The following is a 17,432-nucleotide window of genomic DNA, read 5'->3' on the forward strand; positions in this document are numbered from 1 at the left end:
GGTGTACATTTAAGGAGATATTTCACAACTCTCAAGAAAAATATATTCCAGTGAGGAGGAAAGGGTGTAAGAAAAAAAGAGAGCCATCCGTGGCTAATAAAAGAAATAAAGGACGATATCCAATTAAAAACAAGGGCATACAAAGTGGCCAAAACTAGTGGGAGGACAGAAGGCTGGGAAGCTTTTAAAAGCCAGCAAAGAATGACTAAAAAAATGATTAAGAAAGGGAAGATAGACTATGAAAGTAAACTAGAACATATAAAAACAGATAGCAAGAGTTTCTATAGGTATATAAAAAGGAAAAGAGTGGCTAAAGTAAATGTTGGTCCCTTAGAGGACGAGACCAGGGAATTAGTAATGGGGAACATGGAAATGGCAGAAACTCTGAACAAATATTTTGTATCAGTCTTTACAGTAGAGGACACTAACAACATCCCAACAGTGGAAAATCAAGGGGCTATAGGGAGGGAGGAACTTAACACAATCACAATCACTAAGGAGGTGGTACAGGCTAAGATAATGGGACTAAAGGCAGATAAATCCCCTGGACCTGATGGCTTGCATCCTAGGGTCTGAAGAGAAGTAGCGACAAGGATTGTGGATGCATTGGTTCTAATTTACCAACATTCTCTGCATTCTGGGGAGGTCTTAGCGGATTGGATAACTGCAAATGTATCGCCCCTACTTAAAAAAGGAGGCAGACAAAAAGCAGGAAACTATAGACCATTTAGCCTAACATTCGTGGTTGGGGTCTATTATTAAAGAAGCAGTAGCAGGACATTTGGAAAAGCAAAATTCGGTCAGGCAGAGTCAGCATGGATTTATGAAGGGGAAACCTTGTTTGACAAACAGGGTGGATGTGGTGTATTTGGACTTCCAGAAGGCATTTGACAAGGTGCCACACAGAAACATAGAAAATAGGTGCAGGAGCAGGCCATTCGGACCTTCGAGCCTGCACCGCCATTCAATATTATGGCTGATCATGCAACTTCAGTACCCCACTCCCGCCTTCTCTCTATACCCCTTGATCCTTTAGCCGTAAGGGCCATATATAACTCCCTTTTGAGTATATCCAACGAACTGGACTCAACAACTTTCTGTGGTAGAGAATTCCACAGGTTCACCACTCTGGGTGAAAAAGTTTCTCCTCATCTCAGTCCTATATGGCTTGCCTCTTATCCTTAGACTGTGAGCCCTGGTTCTGGACTTCCCCAACATCGGGAACATTCTTCCTGCATCTAACCTGCCCAGTCCCGTCATAATTTTATATTTCTATAATATCCCCTCTCATTCTTCTAAATTCCAGTGAGTATAAGCCTAGCCGATTCAATCTTTTCTTCATATGTCAGTCCTGCCATCCCGGGAATTAGTCTGGTGAACCTTCGCTGCACTCCCTCAATAGCAAGCACGTCCTTCCTCAGATTAGGAGTCCAAAACTGCACACAATACTCAAGGTATGGTCTCACCAAGGCCCTGTACAACTGCAGTAAGATCTCCCTCTCCTATATTCAAATCTTCTCGCTATGAAGGCCAGCATGCCATTTGATTTCTTTACTGCCTGCTGTACCTGCATGCCTACCTTCAGTGACTGATTTGCCATGACACCCAAGCTCTCTTTGCACCTCACCTTTTACTAATCTGCCTTCCTGTTTTCGCCACCAAAGTGGATAACCTCACATTTATCCACATTATACTGCATCTGCCATGCATTTGACCATTCACCTAACCTGTCCAAGTCACCCTGCAGCCTCTTAGCATCCTCCTCACAGCTCACACTGCCACCCAGTTTATAACATAAGAAGTTACTGCACGAAAGTTCACGGGCTTGGGGGTAATATATTAGCATGGATAGAGGATTGGCTAACTGAGAGAGAACAGAGAGTCGGGATAAATGGTTCATTCTCTGGTTGGCAACCAGTAACTAGTGGGATGTCGCAGGGATCAGTGCTGGGACCCCAACTCTTTACAATCTATATTAACGACTTGGAAGAAGGGACTGAGTGTAACGTAGCCAAGTTTGCTGACGATACAAAGATGGGAGGAAAAGCAATGTGTGAGGACACAAAAAATCTGCAAAAGGACATAGACAGGCTAAGTGAGTGGGCAAAAAATTGGCAGATGGAATATAATGTTGGAAAGTGTGAGGTCATGCACTTTGGCAGAGAAAAAAATCAAAGAGCAAATTATTATTTAAATGGAGAAAGATTGCAAAGTGCTGCAGTACAGCGGGATCTGGGGGTACTTGTGCATGAAATGCAAAAGAATAGTATGCAGATACAGCAAGTGATCAGGAAGGCCATTGATATCTTAGCCTTTATTGCAAAGAGGATGGAGTACAAAAGCAGGGAAGTCTTGCTACAGCTTTACAGGGTATTGGTGAGGCCACATCTGGAATACTGCGTACAGTTTTGGTTTCCATATTTACGAAAGGATATACTTGCTTTGGAGGCAGTTCAGAGAAGGTTCACTAGGTTGATTCCAGAGATGAGGGGGTTGACTTGTGAGGAAAGGTTGAGTAGGTTGGGCCTCTATTCATTGGAATTCAGACGAATAAGAGGTGATCTAATCGAAACGTATAAGATTACGAGGGGCTTGATAAGGTGGCTGCAGAGAGGATGTTTCCACTGATGGGGAAGACTAGAACTAGAGGGCATGATCTTAGAATAAGGAGCCGCCCATTTAAAACTGAGATGAGGAGAAATTTCTTCTCTGAGAGAAGAATCTGTAAATCTGTGGAATTCGCTGCCTGAAGGAGCTGTGGAAGCTGGGACATTGAATAAATTTAAGACAGAAATAAGACAGTTTCTTAAACGATAAGGGGATAAGGGGTTATGGAGAGCGGGTAGGGAAGTGGAGCTGAATCCATGATCAGATCAGCCATGATCTTATTGAATGGCAGAGCAGGCTCGAGGGGCCGTATGGCCTACTCCTGTTCCTATTTCTTATGTTCTTATATAAGTGGCCTGCAACCAGGGCAGAGGGAAAGGGTAGTGAGGTGCCAGCTTCCCGGAGGGCGAGGTCACACGAGTTCTGCTGCATAGATCACAGATAAGGACATAGAAGGAGCGACCTTCAGAAGAACACCGATAGCTATGCACAATGAAATGCTTGGTGCATTGGCAGAAAGCCTGAGAGCAATGTCAAGGAGTATGGAGAGTCCGGTACCGATCTTGTACAGGGCTTTGCGCAGAGCTTGGAGCACAGACTGCTGCTATCATAGCTGCGGTTACCAGTGTTCAAAGGGGATTGCAGTGACTTACAGCAGCCAGCAATTTGTCCTCCAACAGATTACTCAAATTACCAAGGCACCGCTCCAGGGAAGTGGCAGTGGCTTTGTGGAGCACAAACCTGCTGTACTCTCTCAGGGTGACAGCATTCGTCCTCCCACCACTGGCTCTCCGCCAGTGCCCTTGCTGATGCCAGTCAGCCACCGTAGCCGATGCAGAGGTGGTGCAGTCTAAAGCCGGGCCTTCAAGGCCCAAGCTAATCCTGCAAGACCACCTGCAGTCTCCCCCTCTGCAAGTCAGCAGCCTTCCACCAGCCATGCTGCAGCCACTGGGATAGAAGCACTAGGACAGGCAAAGGCACACGGATGACTTGGACTAATGGAATGCACAAAGATGATTCGTTTACTTTGTTATTCAACATTGAATGGATTGATATATAAAGTTGGTTTGGAATGCTTATTTTGTGGTGGAGTTTATTGTAGCATTGTGGCCAAGAAGACACCGTGATGGTCTGTAACAGAAGGTAAAGTGTGGGACTGTGGGTGAATGGAGAATGTCTTTACTGGTATAGCAGTCGGATCAGTTGATCATGGGCAGCCCAGCCCAAAAAAAGACAGTCTTGGAGAGCTCCTCTAGAGTGTCCAGGCAGCGGCAGCATTGTTTAAGGATCCCAACAGCCTACATAATGAAATTCCGTGCAGCACCATGGCTGTCATTATATACATGCTGCCCACATGTAGTTGGAGAGCAATGAGCCAGGTGGTCAGCGGATAGCTCTTGTCACGCAATAGCCACCCTCTGGTGCCACAGAATGAAGGCATCATGGCTGCTGCCAAGATACAGAGTACAGATTTGCATGATGCACTGAGTCATTGAGAGTGGAATCCCTTCCAGTTCACCTCCGAGTTCACCTGCAGCGCCGCTATGCGCTCGCTCCACCTGCTTCTCTCTGGCAAGAGAGAATTAAATGTATTTACATCTCTTTGCATACAGAGCCTCAGTGACCTCCCTAATGCAACAAACTGCAAAATGTTGCAAATGCCACCTGATCCAGCCTGGAAGAAGTCTGATGCATAAATATTCATGGCCACGCTCACCTTCACAGCCACTGGCAATGCCCTGCTCTGAGGCTGCAGGTCTACCTGCAACAGGTGGCAGATTTCAGTAAGCACCTCTTTAGTGAAGTAGAGACATCGCACACGGTGGGGAAGAGCCAGTTTAAAGCCCTTCCGCCACGGTAAACCCATGGGCTGGTATCAGTATAAAACTCCCCTCGAGCTGCAATGGTAAACCCTTTGTATACATAGAGCACCGTGATCTGAAAAAACTTATGCAGTGCCATGTATAATGCAAGTTCTGTTTAGTAATGTATGTTGCAAAGAAATGTAACTGTACCCTCACTGTGTACCGTATAGTGACATGTACTGTAACTTGATGAACGTACCACAATGTATCCTGGATTGTATGAATTGTACCTTGAAATGTAAAGTAATGTATTGAACAGAACTGCGGTCAGCATCCAAATGTGGAATTGCTGGCTGCATCCAAATGTACTGAACTACTTTCGAATGTATTATGCAAATTTTTTATATGAATAAAGTATATTTTGAAATTTAAAAAAACTGAAAAAAAGAGACATCGCATGCAATGTTCCTTTCTCACCTTTACGTAGTACGTCCTCCCTTAAGACCCATTACAGATATCGCCTCCTGCTGAGAGCCCTTCTCCCCTTCCTCCCTCCTCCCTCCTCAAGCAGCTTGGCCCCCTCTGTGTCGCCTCTGCTCATTCTCCCTGTCATGCTGCAGGCCAAGGGGGATACAAACTACAGAACTCATGTCTGGGAGCAACTGGTCTGAGCAGAAACAAAAAAACCTTGAAGTTACCTGCCACACCACTCCCTGGACACTTCAGCGTCTTCAAATAAGACCTCTACAAACTCATCAAGAGCAAGTAGAAATCAATCAGTAACTAACCTGAAAGCAGGTGATGCTTTAAGTAGTGCTGGTGGGGTCCTTCCTGCTGCTGAACGCATGTTCAGCTCTGCGTGCTTAAGCGTCAATGTCGAAAATGGCAGCGCTGGTGTCAAATCAGCATTACACGTTGACGTCATGATCTACGCACTCTGCATACTTCCAGCGCACGCTCCCAGCATCGGCACTAGCGACCTCACCAGCATGGCGTCCAGCACGGCCTGCACCAGAAGTCTGTTTCCACAGTGCAGATGCCATTTTGGGCACCCATAGTACTGAAAAAACGTGTGCTACGGAGCTGTCAGCCATTGACTTATAAACGATGCACCATGTTAATGCATACAAAATGCTGGTTTGAACCCGTCATGTTTACCAAGAAAAAAACGAAAGAGCATATAAAACATGAATTGAATGTGTCCAGAGATTGCCCATGTGACACTGCATGATTCCATTACTACCTTATACATTCAGCAATAACTTTTTCTTTTATTCTCAGTATATGGTCAATGCTGGCATGGTTGAATTTATTGCCCAACCCCAGCTGTCCCAAAAAGCTAGTGGTGGAACTTATGCTTGAACCGCTGCAATCCTTATGGTGATGATGCTAGGTAGGAAATTACAGGATTCTGAACTTGTGCGCAAATGTAACCTACCACTTGACCAGCCAAGTCTGAATGTTATCCAGGGATTGCTGTAAGTTGATATAGATTGTTTCATTAGTGCAGAACACTGCAAATCGTCAGTGAACAGTCCCACTTCTTACTTTATGAGAGGAAAGGTAATTGACAAAGCAACTGAATGTGGTTCGGCCAAGGATTCCTCTTGCAGTAATGTCCTGAGAATGTGATGACTCGGCGCCAACAAGAACAACCATCTTTCTTTGTGTCAGGTAAGATTTCAGCTATTGGAAGGGTTTCCCTGTGACTCCTCCCCCCCCCCCCCCACCCCACCCCCATTGACTTCAGTTTTGCTAGTGTTCCTTGGTGCTTTTCTTGGTTGAATCCTCCCTTGATATCGAAGGCAGCTACTCTCACCTTTCCTCTGGCATTCAACTCTTCTGTCCTTGTCTGGATCAAAGTTTAACTTTCTAAGATCAGAAAATCCCTAATTCATTAGAAAAAGGCTCTCCCAATGGCTCAGTGAGTTTATGGCTCAGTGAGTAGCAGAAGGTCCCAGGCTGCAAGGTGACGGATATCAGCTGCCGCTGTCTTAGTGAAGGGAAAATTAACCAGGGTTCCCAATCCAGATTGCTATCTACGACCCTTCTTGAAACTGCACATCAGACGGAGCTCAGATGTGATGCCCCCCTCAGCTGAATAGCCTAACAACTGTCAAGGCTTTAATTTGGTAATGGTCACTTCCATTAAGTACTAGAATGCGACCAATCCTTATGCAAGCATATTCCTACAAGGAATCCTTCTTGAATTCCTTCAAGGGGAGGAAAAAGTGAAGATTGGCAAACAAAAGAAAACAAATAAATTGTGAGTGACAACTGTAAAGCATAGCTAAGATTACTGCATATTCTTTGTTAGTGACTAAAGACCATAAATCCTGTTGATCTTTGTTCAATGTTTTGTCCCCATTTTGCTCAGTACATTTTTTTAAATTAAAGTATCTTTCCTGATGGTACAGGTATTGGTTACAAACTTAATCACATATTGATAACCACACCTCCACAAAAAAATGTTTTATTATCACATGGCATCACAACTGAAAGCAAATGGAAAAAGTCAATTGACACCAGGACCAATTCAGCAATCTGTACATTAAGTTCTAAAATATATGTATTTATAGTCAGCAAATATTTTAATAGCATATTTTACACTTTAACTTAACTGAAAAAAAAACTAATAAGACACCTAGCACGCCATTCTCCAAGTCCTGATGGCCTAAAAGGGCCACAGTCAGACAGGAAATGACTGATGAAACCTATCACCTACCCCTCAATCTTGCTAGACTTTAGCCCCTGCAATACTGCCAGACTCTAGCACAGCACCCTCCCGAACCCTAACCCCCTCCAATACTACTGCATCCTGCGACACACTCCCTAACATTAAAATTCTCTTCCCAGTATTTCTGCACCCAGTACCACCCTCTAAAGATTCCCGATCATCTGACTCCCCCAATAATCAAATACTTCAAAGGCACAAGAAACCATCCATTCCCGCACCCCAGCACCCACCCACCCCCGCCAACTGCTCACATATTCTGGAACTATTCCAATACTCCCAGATGTTAGAACCCACCTACCTCCTCACCACCAATATTAATAGACCCACAATCTTACAATACTCTCATACTACTGCACCTTCATGCTCCAGGATGCATTAAGTACTCTGTCATCAACTCCCCCACTGGTCCCAGATTTGGTGACACTAGCAATTCCAATCTGACCACGCCACACCTATCCCAGCACTCCCAAAACTAGGACCCTCCTTCCAGTATCCCCACATCCTATTATTTGCTACTCCAAGCCACCCAACTCCACTCCTCCTATATCTCAACACCACCCTCCCTGCATTGCCAGACCCAGAACACTCCTACTGTTGCCACACCCTAACACACCACTCCCATTAGTCTCAGACCCTGCAAATGCTTTGACTATTCACAACGACCTCCCACCCTCCTTCTCCACATCCTAAGCCCACTGCTCCAAGACCCTAACACTACCGAACCACACAACAGAACCTTTTTCTCCCCACCCCTTCCACGCCCCCTCCCCTCACCACTACGGCACGTCTCCTACCTACCTGCAATTTGAAACATCTTCCCTACCATCTTCATGTGCATTCTGGGCTTTAAAAATAAAGAAAAAAAATAAAATTGCTAAACAAGCACTATTGATACCCAACCCTGGTCCTACTAGGCCTTATTGCACATTATCTAGAGCAATAGACCACAGAGAAGTGAACATAAAAAGAAAAAAAGAACTTGCATTTACATAGCGCCTTTCACAACCTCAGGCACATCACATTTAAGAACCTGTAAGCTTTTAAATTTTTAATGTGATTTACACTTATGCCATAAAAATACAATCAAAGGAACAGAAAATACATTGAGGATATTTTTTTTTAAACGCTAAATAAAATTACATAAAACACCAGAAAAATACCTATTTCCTGTTGCGCCTGAAAATCTGGCTGTAATTTGAAGAGAAAAATTTGGAGAGCGCTTCTGAGCAAGCACACTTACAGATATCACGCTTCTAAGGTTATGTAACTTGGGGGTGGGGATATTATTATGGAGAGGGGTGATCGGCTGAGGGATCAATAGACAATCATTTTTTTTTAAATCAAGATTTGGGTAGATTGTACTTATGTAACACTTATCCCAATATTCTGCTTCTTTTTAGGCCGCGTAATTAATTTGTCCCCATATTGCACGTGTCTCTATGAGTGCAGATATGCAGAAAATTCCAGCCCAAGAATCCACAACATTTGTACTTTCTAGCCTTTTATGGCATATTGTTTCTGTACATTCTCTGATCACAATGATCAGTAATAAAAATAGTACGTATACATAACGCACATATCCTCTCCATCACCTATCAAATGTCACCCGTGCGAAAAAAAAACAAAAGCACTCATTTGCAATATATAAAGATCACCAGCAATTTAATGGGGTAGAAATTCCTGCATCCTGGATCTGTTCGGACCCAGGAAGGCATCGTAAAAAACGGTTTTCAGCGCACAATGCGCATGCGCTGAAAATCGGCTTTTCCCATCCGTCAAGCTGATCCTCCGTATCTCGGGAGCAAGGACATTTGCAAGAGCAAGATTGCGATATTTACCCATATCTTGCCCAGCAAATGTCCTCAAAACTCTTGCACCTGATAAAAGCAGGTGCATAGCCTACCTTTACAGGCGTTAAAATACACAAAAACATTTAAAAATAAAATAATAAAAACACGTTGTTAAAAACCCTCCCCACTACAGTAAGTTTATTTTAAATTAAATTTTTAAAAAATTTTAAAAATCAGGAAAAGATTTTTTACATAATAGATAAATAACTAATTTAAATTAATAAAAATATGGTGTATTTGTTCATTTTTTAATTAAGAGTTTTGTGTGTTAGTGGGGGTTGGGGGGGGTTCTCATTCATAATAATGGGAACTCCAACTTACAGAATTTCCATTATTATGAATGAGTATACACTTTACCTTGATTGGCTGCCCAGAGTCATGTGACTGCAGCTCCAGCCCTGCGCACATCCTGACGAGCAAGCGCATCAATGCGCAGTCAGTGGAGGCCTCAGGACCGGGAACTCGCATGAGCGCAGCAGGAACAGGTGGAACTTTTTAAACTTTTTCCCTCGATTGCCCACGGGAAGCAGCCGACCGGGATTTCTGGGCCATAACTTTACTTGACCCAGGAGCTATATCTGTAAATCTGGACTGATTTTACCAATCTCTTTAAAAAAAAAGAGAAAGCTAACTAACCTCTGATCTGAAGAACAATTAAATTCTGATCTCATCTAATATTTAGGTTTGTGGCTCAGCACTCCACTTTAGCAGTATAATAACATTGTGCATTGTTGTACAATATAACACTTACGAAACAGTGTTATCATTCAACTTACTATTGAACACTACCATAAATATACAGTATTATTTAAGAACATAATAGGAACAGGAGTAGGCCATACGGCCCCTCAAGCCTGCTCCGCCATTCAATGAGATCATGGCTGATCTGATCATGGACTCGGCTCCACTTCCCTACCCGCTCTCCATAACCCCTTATCGTTTAAGAAACTGTCTTAAATTTATTCAATGTCCCAGCTTCCACAGCTCTCTAAGGCAGCGAATGCCACAGATTTACAGATTCTTCTCTCTGAGAGAAGAAATTTCTCCTCATCTCTGTTTTAAATGGGCGGCCCCTTATTCTAAGATCATGCCCTCTAGTTCTAGTCTCCCCCATCAGTGGAAACATCCTCTCTGCATCCACCTTGTCAAGCCCCCTCAATCTTAAGCGTTTTAATAAGATCACCTCTCATTCTTCTGAATTCCAATGAGTAGAGGCCCAACCTACTCAACCTTTCCTCATGTCAACCCCCTCATCCCCAGGATCAACCTAGTGAACCTTCTCTGAACTACCTCCAAAGCAAGTATATCCTTTCGTAATATGGAAACCAAAACTGCACACAGTATTCCGGATGTGGCCTCACCAATACCTTACACCTGAATAGCTGTAGCAAGACTTCCCTGCTTTTATACTCCATCCCCTTTTAGTGTATGTTATAAACAGAATACATGACCAGAGCTAATGTTTGTAATCATGTGTTTTGTTTATATCACACACTATGAAATGCACTCCTGTACACGATGAAAATAATTGGTGATGTTTTTTTCCCCCTTTTAACTGTAACTGATCAATTGCAATAAAAAAAACTACAAGAGGAGCTGTGGATATCATTTATATCCCACTTGTAACTTTATCAATCATGATGACTTATATTACCCCAGTTATCAGGTATAAATAGTATCTTCTGGATCGCAGCATGCGTATAAAAACAGGGTACAGGTGCAGTGTCAAGATTCCAGAACCCTCCGAACCAGATTCCAGGCTTTCAATCGTCTTTCTGACGTCACGAATCCAGAAATTCCCGAGCCCAGGTTTGAGTATTTCTAGATTTTGGAACGTCGGTGGGAGCTGTTCAGGCGGGCCTCGCCGTGCAGGAGCTGTTCAGGGGGGGGCCGCCGTGGGGGAGCTGGTGTTCGGGCGGGGCCCCGCCGAGGAGCTGTTCAGGCCGGCCGCGTTGCAGAGGAGGTCTTTAGGCAGGCCTGCGAGGAGGGCCCGAGGTAAGGGTAGCGGTGGTGAGGCGAGCGGCAGCAAGGTAAGGACAGCGGGGTGCTCCCACCCCCACCCCCAAGGTCAGCAGGATCAGCGGGTCCGGATTCCGGAACATTTACAGATGACCCTGCCACCGATCGGTCCGGAGACCGGATCATTCTGGAACTCCAGATTTTCGACGCTGCAGCTGATCAGACTGACCTGACTGATTCCCGGGATGGCGGGACTGACATATCAAGAAAGACTGGATCAACTGGGCTTGTATTCACTGGAGTTCAGAAGAATGAGGGAATCTCATAGAAATGTTTAAAATTCTGACAGGTTTAGACAGGTTAGATGCAGGAAGAATGTTCCCAATGTTGGGGAAGTCCAGAACCAGGGGTCACAGTCTAAGGATAAGGGATAAGCCATTTAGGACCGAGATGAGGAGAAATTTCTTCACCCCGAGAGTGGTGAACCTGTGGAATTCTCTACCACAGAAAGTTGTTGAGGCCAATTCACTAAATATATTCAAAAAGGAGTTAGATGTAGTCCTGACTACTAGGGGGATCAAGAGGTATGCCAAAAAGCAGGAATGGAGTACTGAAGTTGCATGTTCAGCCATGAACTCATTGAATGGCGGTGCAGGCTTGAAGGGCCGAATGGCCTACTCCTGCACCTATTTTCTATGTTTCTATCAGTAGCACTCTGGTTAGCACCATATTAGATTGCTTTTACTTTTACTTGTAGTGCTGTACGAGTCTGTATGTTCTATTTTAGAATATGACAAGTTTACCCCCGTTCAAAATTTCCGTCATGCAGATTCAGAGTCCACTGCATACACATGGAGTAACATGATATTAATGTTTCAGTTAACTTTCTATATTAAGAGATTCTATTGCCTACATGCATAATTCCACATATTTAACTTTTATATAAATAATGCAAGTTATGGATCCAGGTCTATAATTTTTAAAAAGATATAATCACATCAACAACTTGCTTATACATCTTTAACGTAGTAAAACATTCCAAGCCACTTTGCAGAAACATTATCAAACATAAATTTGACACTGAGCCACATAAGGAGCTACATGGGGACGTGAGAGGTAGGTTTTAAGGTGTGTCTTAAAGGAGGTAGACAGACATAAGGTTTAGGGAGGAAAATCCAGAACTTAGGGCCTAGGCAGCTGTTAGCACGGCAGTCAATAGTGGGGCAATGTAAATCAGTTATGTGCAAGAGTCCAGAATTGCAGAAGCGCAGAGATCGCGGAGGGTTCAATGCTTTGCAGGACCGGACGCCAATGTTGGTCAGCAAGCACAGGGGGGCTGGGTAAACAGGTCGGCCAAGGAAACATTGGTATAGTTAAGTCTGGAGATAACAAGGAGGCATGGACAAGGGTTTCAGCAGCCAATGGGCTGAGGCAGAAGCAAAGCCAGGTGATGTTAGAGGTGGACTTGTTGAAGGAGAGGATATGGGATTAGAAGATCAGCTCAGGGTCAAAAAGGATATCATGGTTGTGAACAGTCTGGTTCAGCCTGATTGTGGTCACGGAGGGATTGGAGTTGATGCCTAGGGAACAGAGTTTGTGACAGGGACGAAGGCAATGGCTTTGGACTCCCTCTTCTGCTTGTCCAATACAGAATGTTGGATAAGCAACTTGACAAAACAATGGAGGGGTCAAGAGGTGGTGGTGAGATAGATATGGGTAACGTCAACGTACACGTGGAATCTGACATTGTTTACGGATGATGCTACCAAGGGGTAGCACGTAGATGAGAAATAGGAGGGCTCCGATAATAGATCCTTCTGGAACTCCAGAGGTAACCACACGGGAGCGGAAAGAGAAGCCTTTGCTGGAGATTTTCTGGCTACGACTTGACAAATAAAAATGGAACCAGGTGATAGCAGTCCCACCCAGCTGGACAATGGGGAAGAGGCATTGGAGGAGGATGGTGTGGTCAATCGTGTCAAAAGGCTGGAGACAGATCCAGAAGGCTGCCGGAGGTGTGTGCTGCGGTCAGTCACATAGTATGTCATTTGTGTCTTTGATAAGGGCTGTTTCAGTGCTGCTGCAAGGGCGGAAACAGATGAAGTTCAAACATGGAGTTGCTGGAAAGATGAGCATTTGGGACGTGACAACACACTGAAGGATTCGAGGGTGTTAGTTTATACCACTTAAAGAATTTCATAATCAAATTTGTCTCTTGTAGAATCAACTTTGCAACCCCATTTGATTGTTAGCCTATATCTCTCATTTATAAATGACAATTCACATTTGTGTCTCAAATTTGCCGTTGCAAAATTTTTGAAAATGGTAGGTGCAAGGTGCAAAATAATAAAATCCTACCACTAAGGTTAATTACATACTGATTTTGAACAAAATTTCAAAGCACTAGAATTGCACTCATAGGAGCTAACATTCTGAAAAGGGGCATATATTCGGCAAAAGACATATGTTCTCCTGTTCTATTTGTTCACTTGCAGTCCTTTAACATGGGACTCAATTCCCTCCAATTTAAACATGTCACAATTTTACTTGAGTGATTGTTTTATAATACCATATGTTGGTTCTTGTGCTACAATTGTTTTACATAACCTCATTAAAGCTTGCATGATGCAGTTATATCTATGTATATGACATATTAGAGAGAATGAAACTCATTTTTTGAAATACTATGTTTTTGCATCATTTTGTGGACCTTAAGAGGATGCTAATTAGCCTCGCTAACTGTTACAAGATTTTGGTGAATCAAATGTAGGCCAATTAATTATTACTCTTAGCTAATTTTAAGTTGCAACGCATTTTTACAAAATCCTTAAACGCTGGATGAACCACATAAAATTTCCAGTTATGTTACTATGTCAGCAATATTAAACCTATAATTAACGAAAATCAAGATATATCCAAAAATTCATAAAAGCACTTTACAGGGACCGTACTGCATTTAGGTTTTAAGCAAACTGAATGGTTACAATACCATCCAACAAAAGCACGCTTTAGTACTTACATGATGTTTTATTAAAACAATGAATCATACAGTGCACAATACTATCAAGATTTGTTGTTAGAAAAATACATTATATCGTACTACAAGTCAGCAGATAACAGGCCGTATAATGGATTTTGCAAATAGAATGAAATTCTAATCTGTAAAATGTTTGTTCGAGGGAAATGTTCGGGATCTCTAAGCAACTAAAATGGCGTCCCTTCAACGAATTTAAACTGCGCAACTACTGTTGGCACAGCGCCAGTATAATCCATTTCCACGACTGCAGCTATGAATTATATTGTCCCTTTCTTGAATATTCAGAGCTATGTATTGCCAACATGGTAGGTGAAAATAAAGAGTTTCTTAAAACGCAGTTTTTAAAAGCGAAAGCAATAAAACGGGGCGGGAAGAATGCCACCACATAATTCGCTCAGGTTGAGGCCTACAAAATAAAAGGCACAAAAAGCCAAACTCTAGACAATTAACGTCGTTTAAAAACACGGTTTAAAAGTAAAAACGACGTCTCGTCACGGTCAGTTTTAGTTGATTAACAAAAACTGGGTTGAAACCGAACTAAAAATAAGTCTTCAAATCCCGCCCACTGATACAGCGGTTTTAAGAAAACATTTCCCACAAACTAAAGAAATCGAATCGTGGCCTTTTCCCGTCAACTTTAGATATGCTTCGAATAAAAGAAGGAAAGAAAATATTTATTGGATTAAAAAATGAACATTTCCAGCGAGATATTACATGGCGCCAAATCAGCAAAACTGACGGAACATCTACAGCGAACAGAACCGACGGCGGGACATCGAAAGGCGGCGATTATTAGCCGGGCTTTTACTTTTTAATTTTGAAACGCAGTCCAACCAACAGGAGGGGGGGGGAAAAAAATCTAGAATTGAACAAGATGAAGGGAGCAGAAAATAACTGATGTTTCACCATGTTTTGCGAAAACAGCATCCTCCTATTTAAAAAAAAAGTTTTAACCAAAAAAATCAGATGGAAATGAGTCAGAGACCATCAGAAAGGAAGAGAGAAAATAAAAGTCTGAAAATAAAAACAAAGATCGACCTCCAATCCCGCCCATCGCCATGAACGGGAGGAGCAGAGCAAACGACTTCTTCGTTTTTTTTCTCTCCGGCGCGGGTTTAGGTTTATTTTATTTTGATCTGCTCAGGGGGAGCAGCTGCTCGTTAATGCTAGAAAAAGGCAGATTTTTTTTTTAACTAATGGAGCGCGCTTAAAGAAAAATGAAAACGCCGGTGGTGACTGACGAGTCTGACTTCATCCATCTTTGGTCGGGAGTTTTTTTGTCCCCGCTCCCCTTTGAGCCGACGAAAGGGAAGATGAGGAAGGTGGGGGAAAATTCTACTGGGAGAATCTAGAATCGCCGCTTTGAAAAATAACCCCGTGAGGTCAATTTACCAAATGGTGCTGTTAACAGCCGCCCGTGACTCCAGACAAAACCGCTTAGAAAGCAGGAAAAAAGAGGGAGGGATCTCAGACGATTATTTCTCTCTCCCTCTCTGGCGTCTATTTTTTTAAACTCAATCGTGATCACGGGGGCGGAAAGAAAAACTATATTTTCGAACCGCTCTCTGTACAATCAATGACTCATTTAGTTTGGGGAGAGGGTGGAGATGAGGGGGGGAAACGAAGACGGGAAAGAGTTTTTTTTAAAGTGCCTCTTGCAACTTAATAGCTTTTTCTTTTGGTGGTGGTGGTTGTTGCTGTTGGCGTTGAAGGGTGATTTTTTTTCCTCCTTTTTGCTGCTGTTTCTAAAGCCGGGGAGGTGATTTAAAAAAAATCTTTTCCCTTAGACCCTATTTTTTTCTTTTCCCCCTCCCCGAAGGAGTTGTTTTTTTTTTCCTTGAAAATTTTATCACAAAATTATAATACACTGAAGGAACTCACCGTCATGAAGCGTGCCTTGTCAACGGGGTTTCCTCGCCATCAAATCAGGGGCGAGATGACCAAGAACAAAAAAAATCCCACTCAACACACAGTGAAAATTAAAGAGCTGTTCAGGGCATTTTCCTGCAAGGAAAAAAACATATTTTATACAATAAATTATACGTCTATTTTTAAAGCACTACCTTTCTATTCTTTCCCCCCACCCCCGAAATTACACCACTTTTAATTTGTTTTAACATGTTTGTTTTAAATGTGTAGGTATTTTTCTTGAGGGGGAGGGGAATGTTTGAAACTTCTTTTATATGTATTTTTTTTAAAGTGTGTGAACGGTCATTTTATAATTTGTTTAAATAAATTGGATTTTATTTTCTTTGTCTTTCGTTGAGTAATAAAGCCGGGCTTAGGCTTTCCTTTTCTCCCCCAACTGCGGTAAAGGATATTTTTTAAGGCGATGTCTGGGTTACGTGGCGTTTTTTGGTTGTTGCATTGATCATCCTCGAACTCTACGAATTGGAGAACTAGATTAAAATAAATTTAAATATATTTATTATTGAAATTAATTGGAATGTGTTCTTGATGGATCCCAGGATCACATGATACAGCGATTTGAATATCTTACTGTTTTAAGATTTAAGTCTCAGCTATCTATATAAATATATACATATAATGTAGATATAAATATTTTTACATAATTTTTCTTTTTTAACAAAAAGCTGTGTCTCCTGAACACTTGTATGAAAAGTAAAATTAAATGGTTCCAGTGCCAGCCCCCTCCCTCGTTCTTTAACTGCTCGAAACGCGGCGCATGGCCGGGGTCCTTGCCCTGAACAAACACGGCGCGCGCACCGCGACCGCCCGCGGCACCCCATTGGTCGGCGGCAGAGGCACCGCCCTCAAAGGACGCTGCGCTCATTGGTCAGCACTGAGTCCCTTGGCCGAGGAAGGTGGGGGGGGGGGGGGAGAGAGTGAAAGAAAGAGAGAGAGCTGGAGCTGGAGCTGATGTGGAAGTGGATGCGGACTAGTACAGCCTTTAAGCTCTTATTTATCTTTTAATTTCATATTTATTTGTATTTTGAATGAGACCGACCTATATAATGTATTTTTTTTTTAAAACACCGATCTGCAGTAACGATCTTTTACCTTGTATCCATGTTTCTGGATAAGTTTTGCAAATTGCGTCCGAACTTTGATCTACAGTGTTGGAAATGCTGAATTCTACTTTGTAACAGTGGTATGCGATCTCGTACTTCAGGAAGGACGTATAGAAATGTTTCGTACTCCGTAATTCATTAAAACCTCATTTGATTTTTGTTGCGCTGTCGGTTTTTTAAAAAACCCTTTAATATTGAAACCCGATATACACGTCCTGACACACTAACATTTGATGTGATTCTTTACACTTTGAATAACTGCTTGGCATAGCCGCCGCAGTACCATAAACTGTACAAGAAAGTTTGAAAATGACCAACTAATTCAGCGACTATTTTATTCTGTTTAATCTGAAAAACACGCGAACTTCTGCAACAGTCTGTGACTGTTGATTTACTTTTCCATTG

At 42.7% G+C, this 17,432-nt stretch overlaps 1 protein-coding gene across 5 annotated transcripts in view; it reads right to left on the reverse strand.

Annotated features, from left to right (window-relative positions):
- bicral (BICRA like chromatin remodeling complex associated protein) overlaps positions 1 to 16,683 on the reverse strand; it is a 110,594-nt gene extending 93,911 nt beyond the window's left edge. For 3 of the 5 annotated variants that reach the window (XM_070889393.1, XM_070889387.1, XM_070889391.1), the window contains exons 1-3: positions 16,565 to 16,683; positions 15,877 to 15,999; positions 7,948 to 7,993 (exon numbers count right to left, since the gene is read on the reverse strand). In XM_070889393.1, the coding sequence (XP_070745494.1) occupies positions 7,948 to 7,993; positions 15,877 to 15,882 (52 nt within the window). In that variant the 5' untranslated portion in view covers positions 15,883 to 15,999; positions 16,565 to 16,683. The remainder of the gene's footprint in view (positions 1 to 7,947; positions 7,994 to 15,876; positions 16,000 to 16,564) is intronic. The other 2 variants (XM_070889388.1, XM_070889389.1) reach the window with 2 other exon arrangements.
- Positions 16,684 to 17,432: the final 749 nt, after the last annotated feature.

Source organism: Pristiophorus japonicus, chromosome 9 (assembly GCF_044704955.1).
Source record: "Pristiophorus japonicus isolate sPriJap1 chromosome 9, sPriJap1.hap1, whole genome shotgun sequence".
Lineage (NCBI taxonomy): Eukaryota > Metazoa > Chordata > Chondrichthyes > Pristiophoridae > Pristiophorus > Pristiophorus japonicus.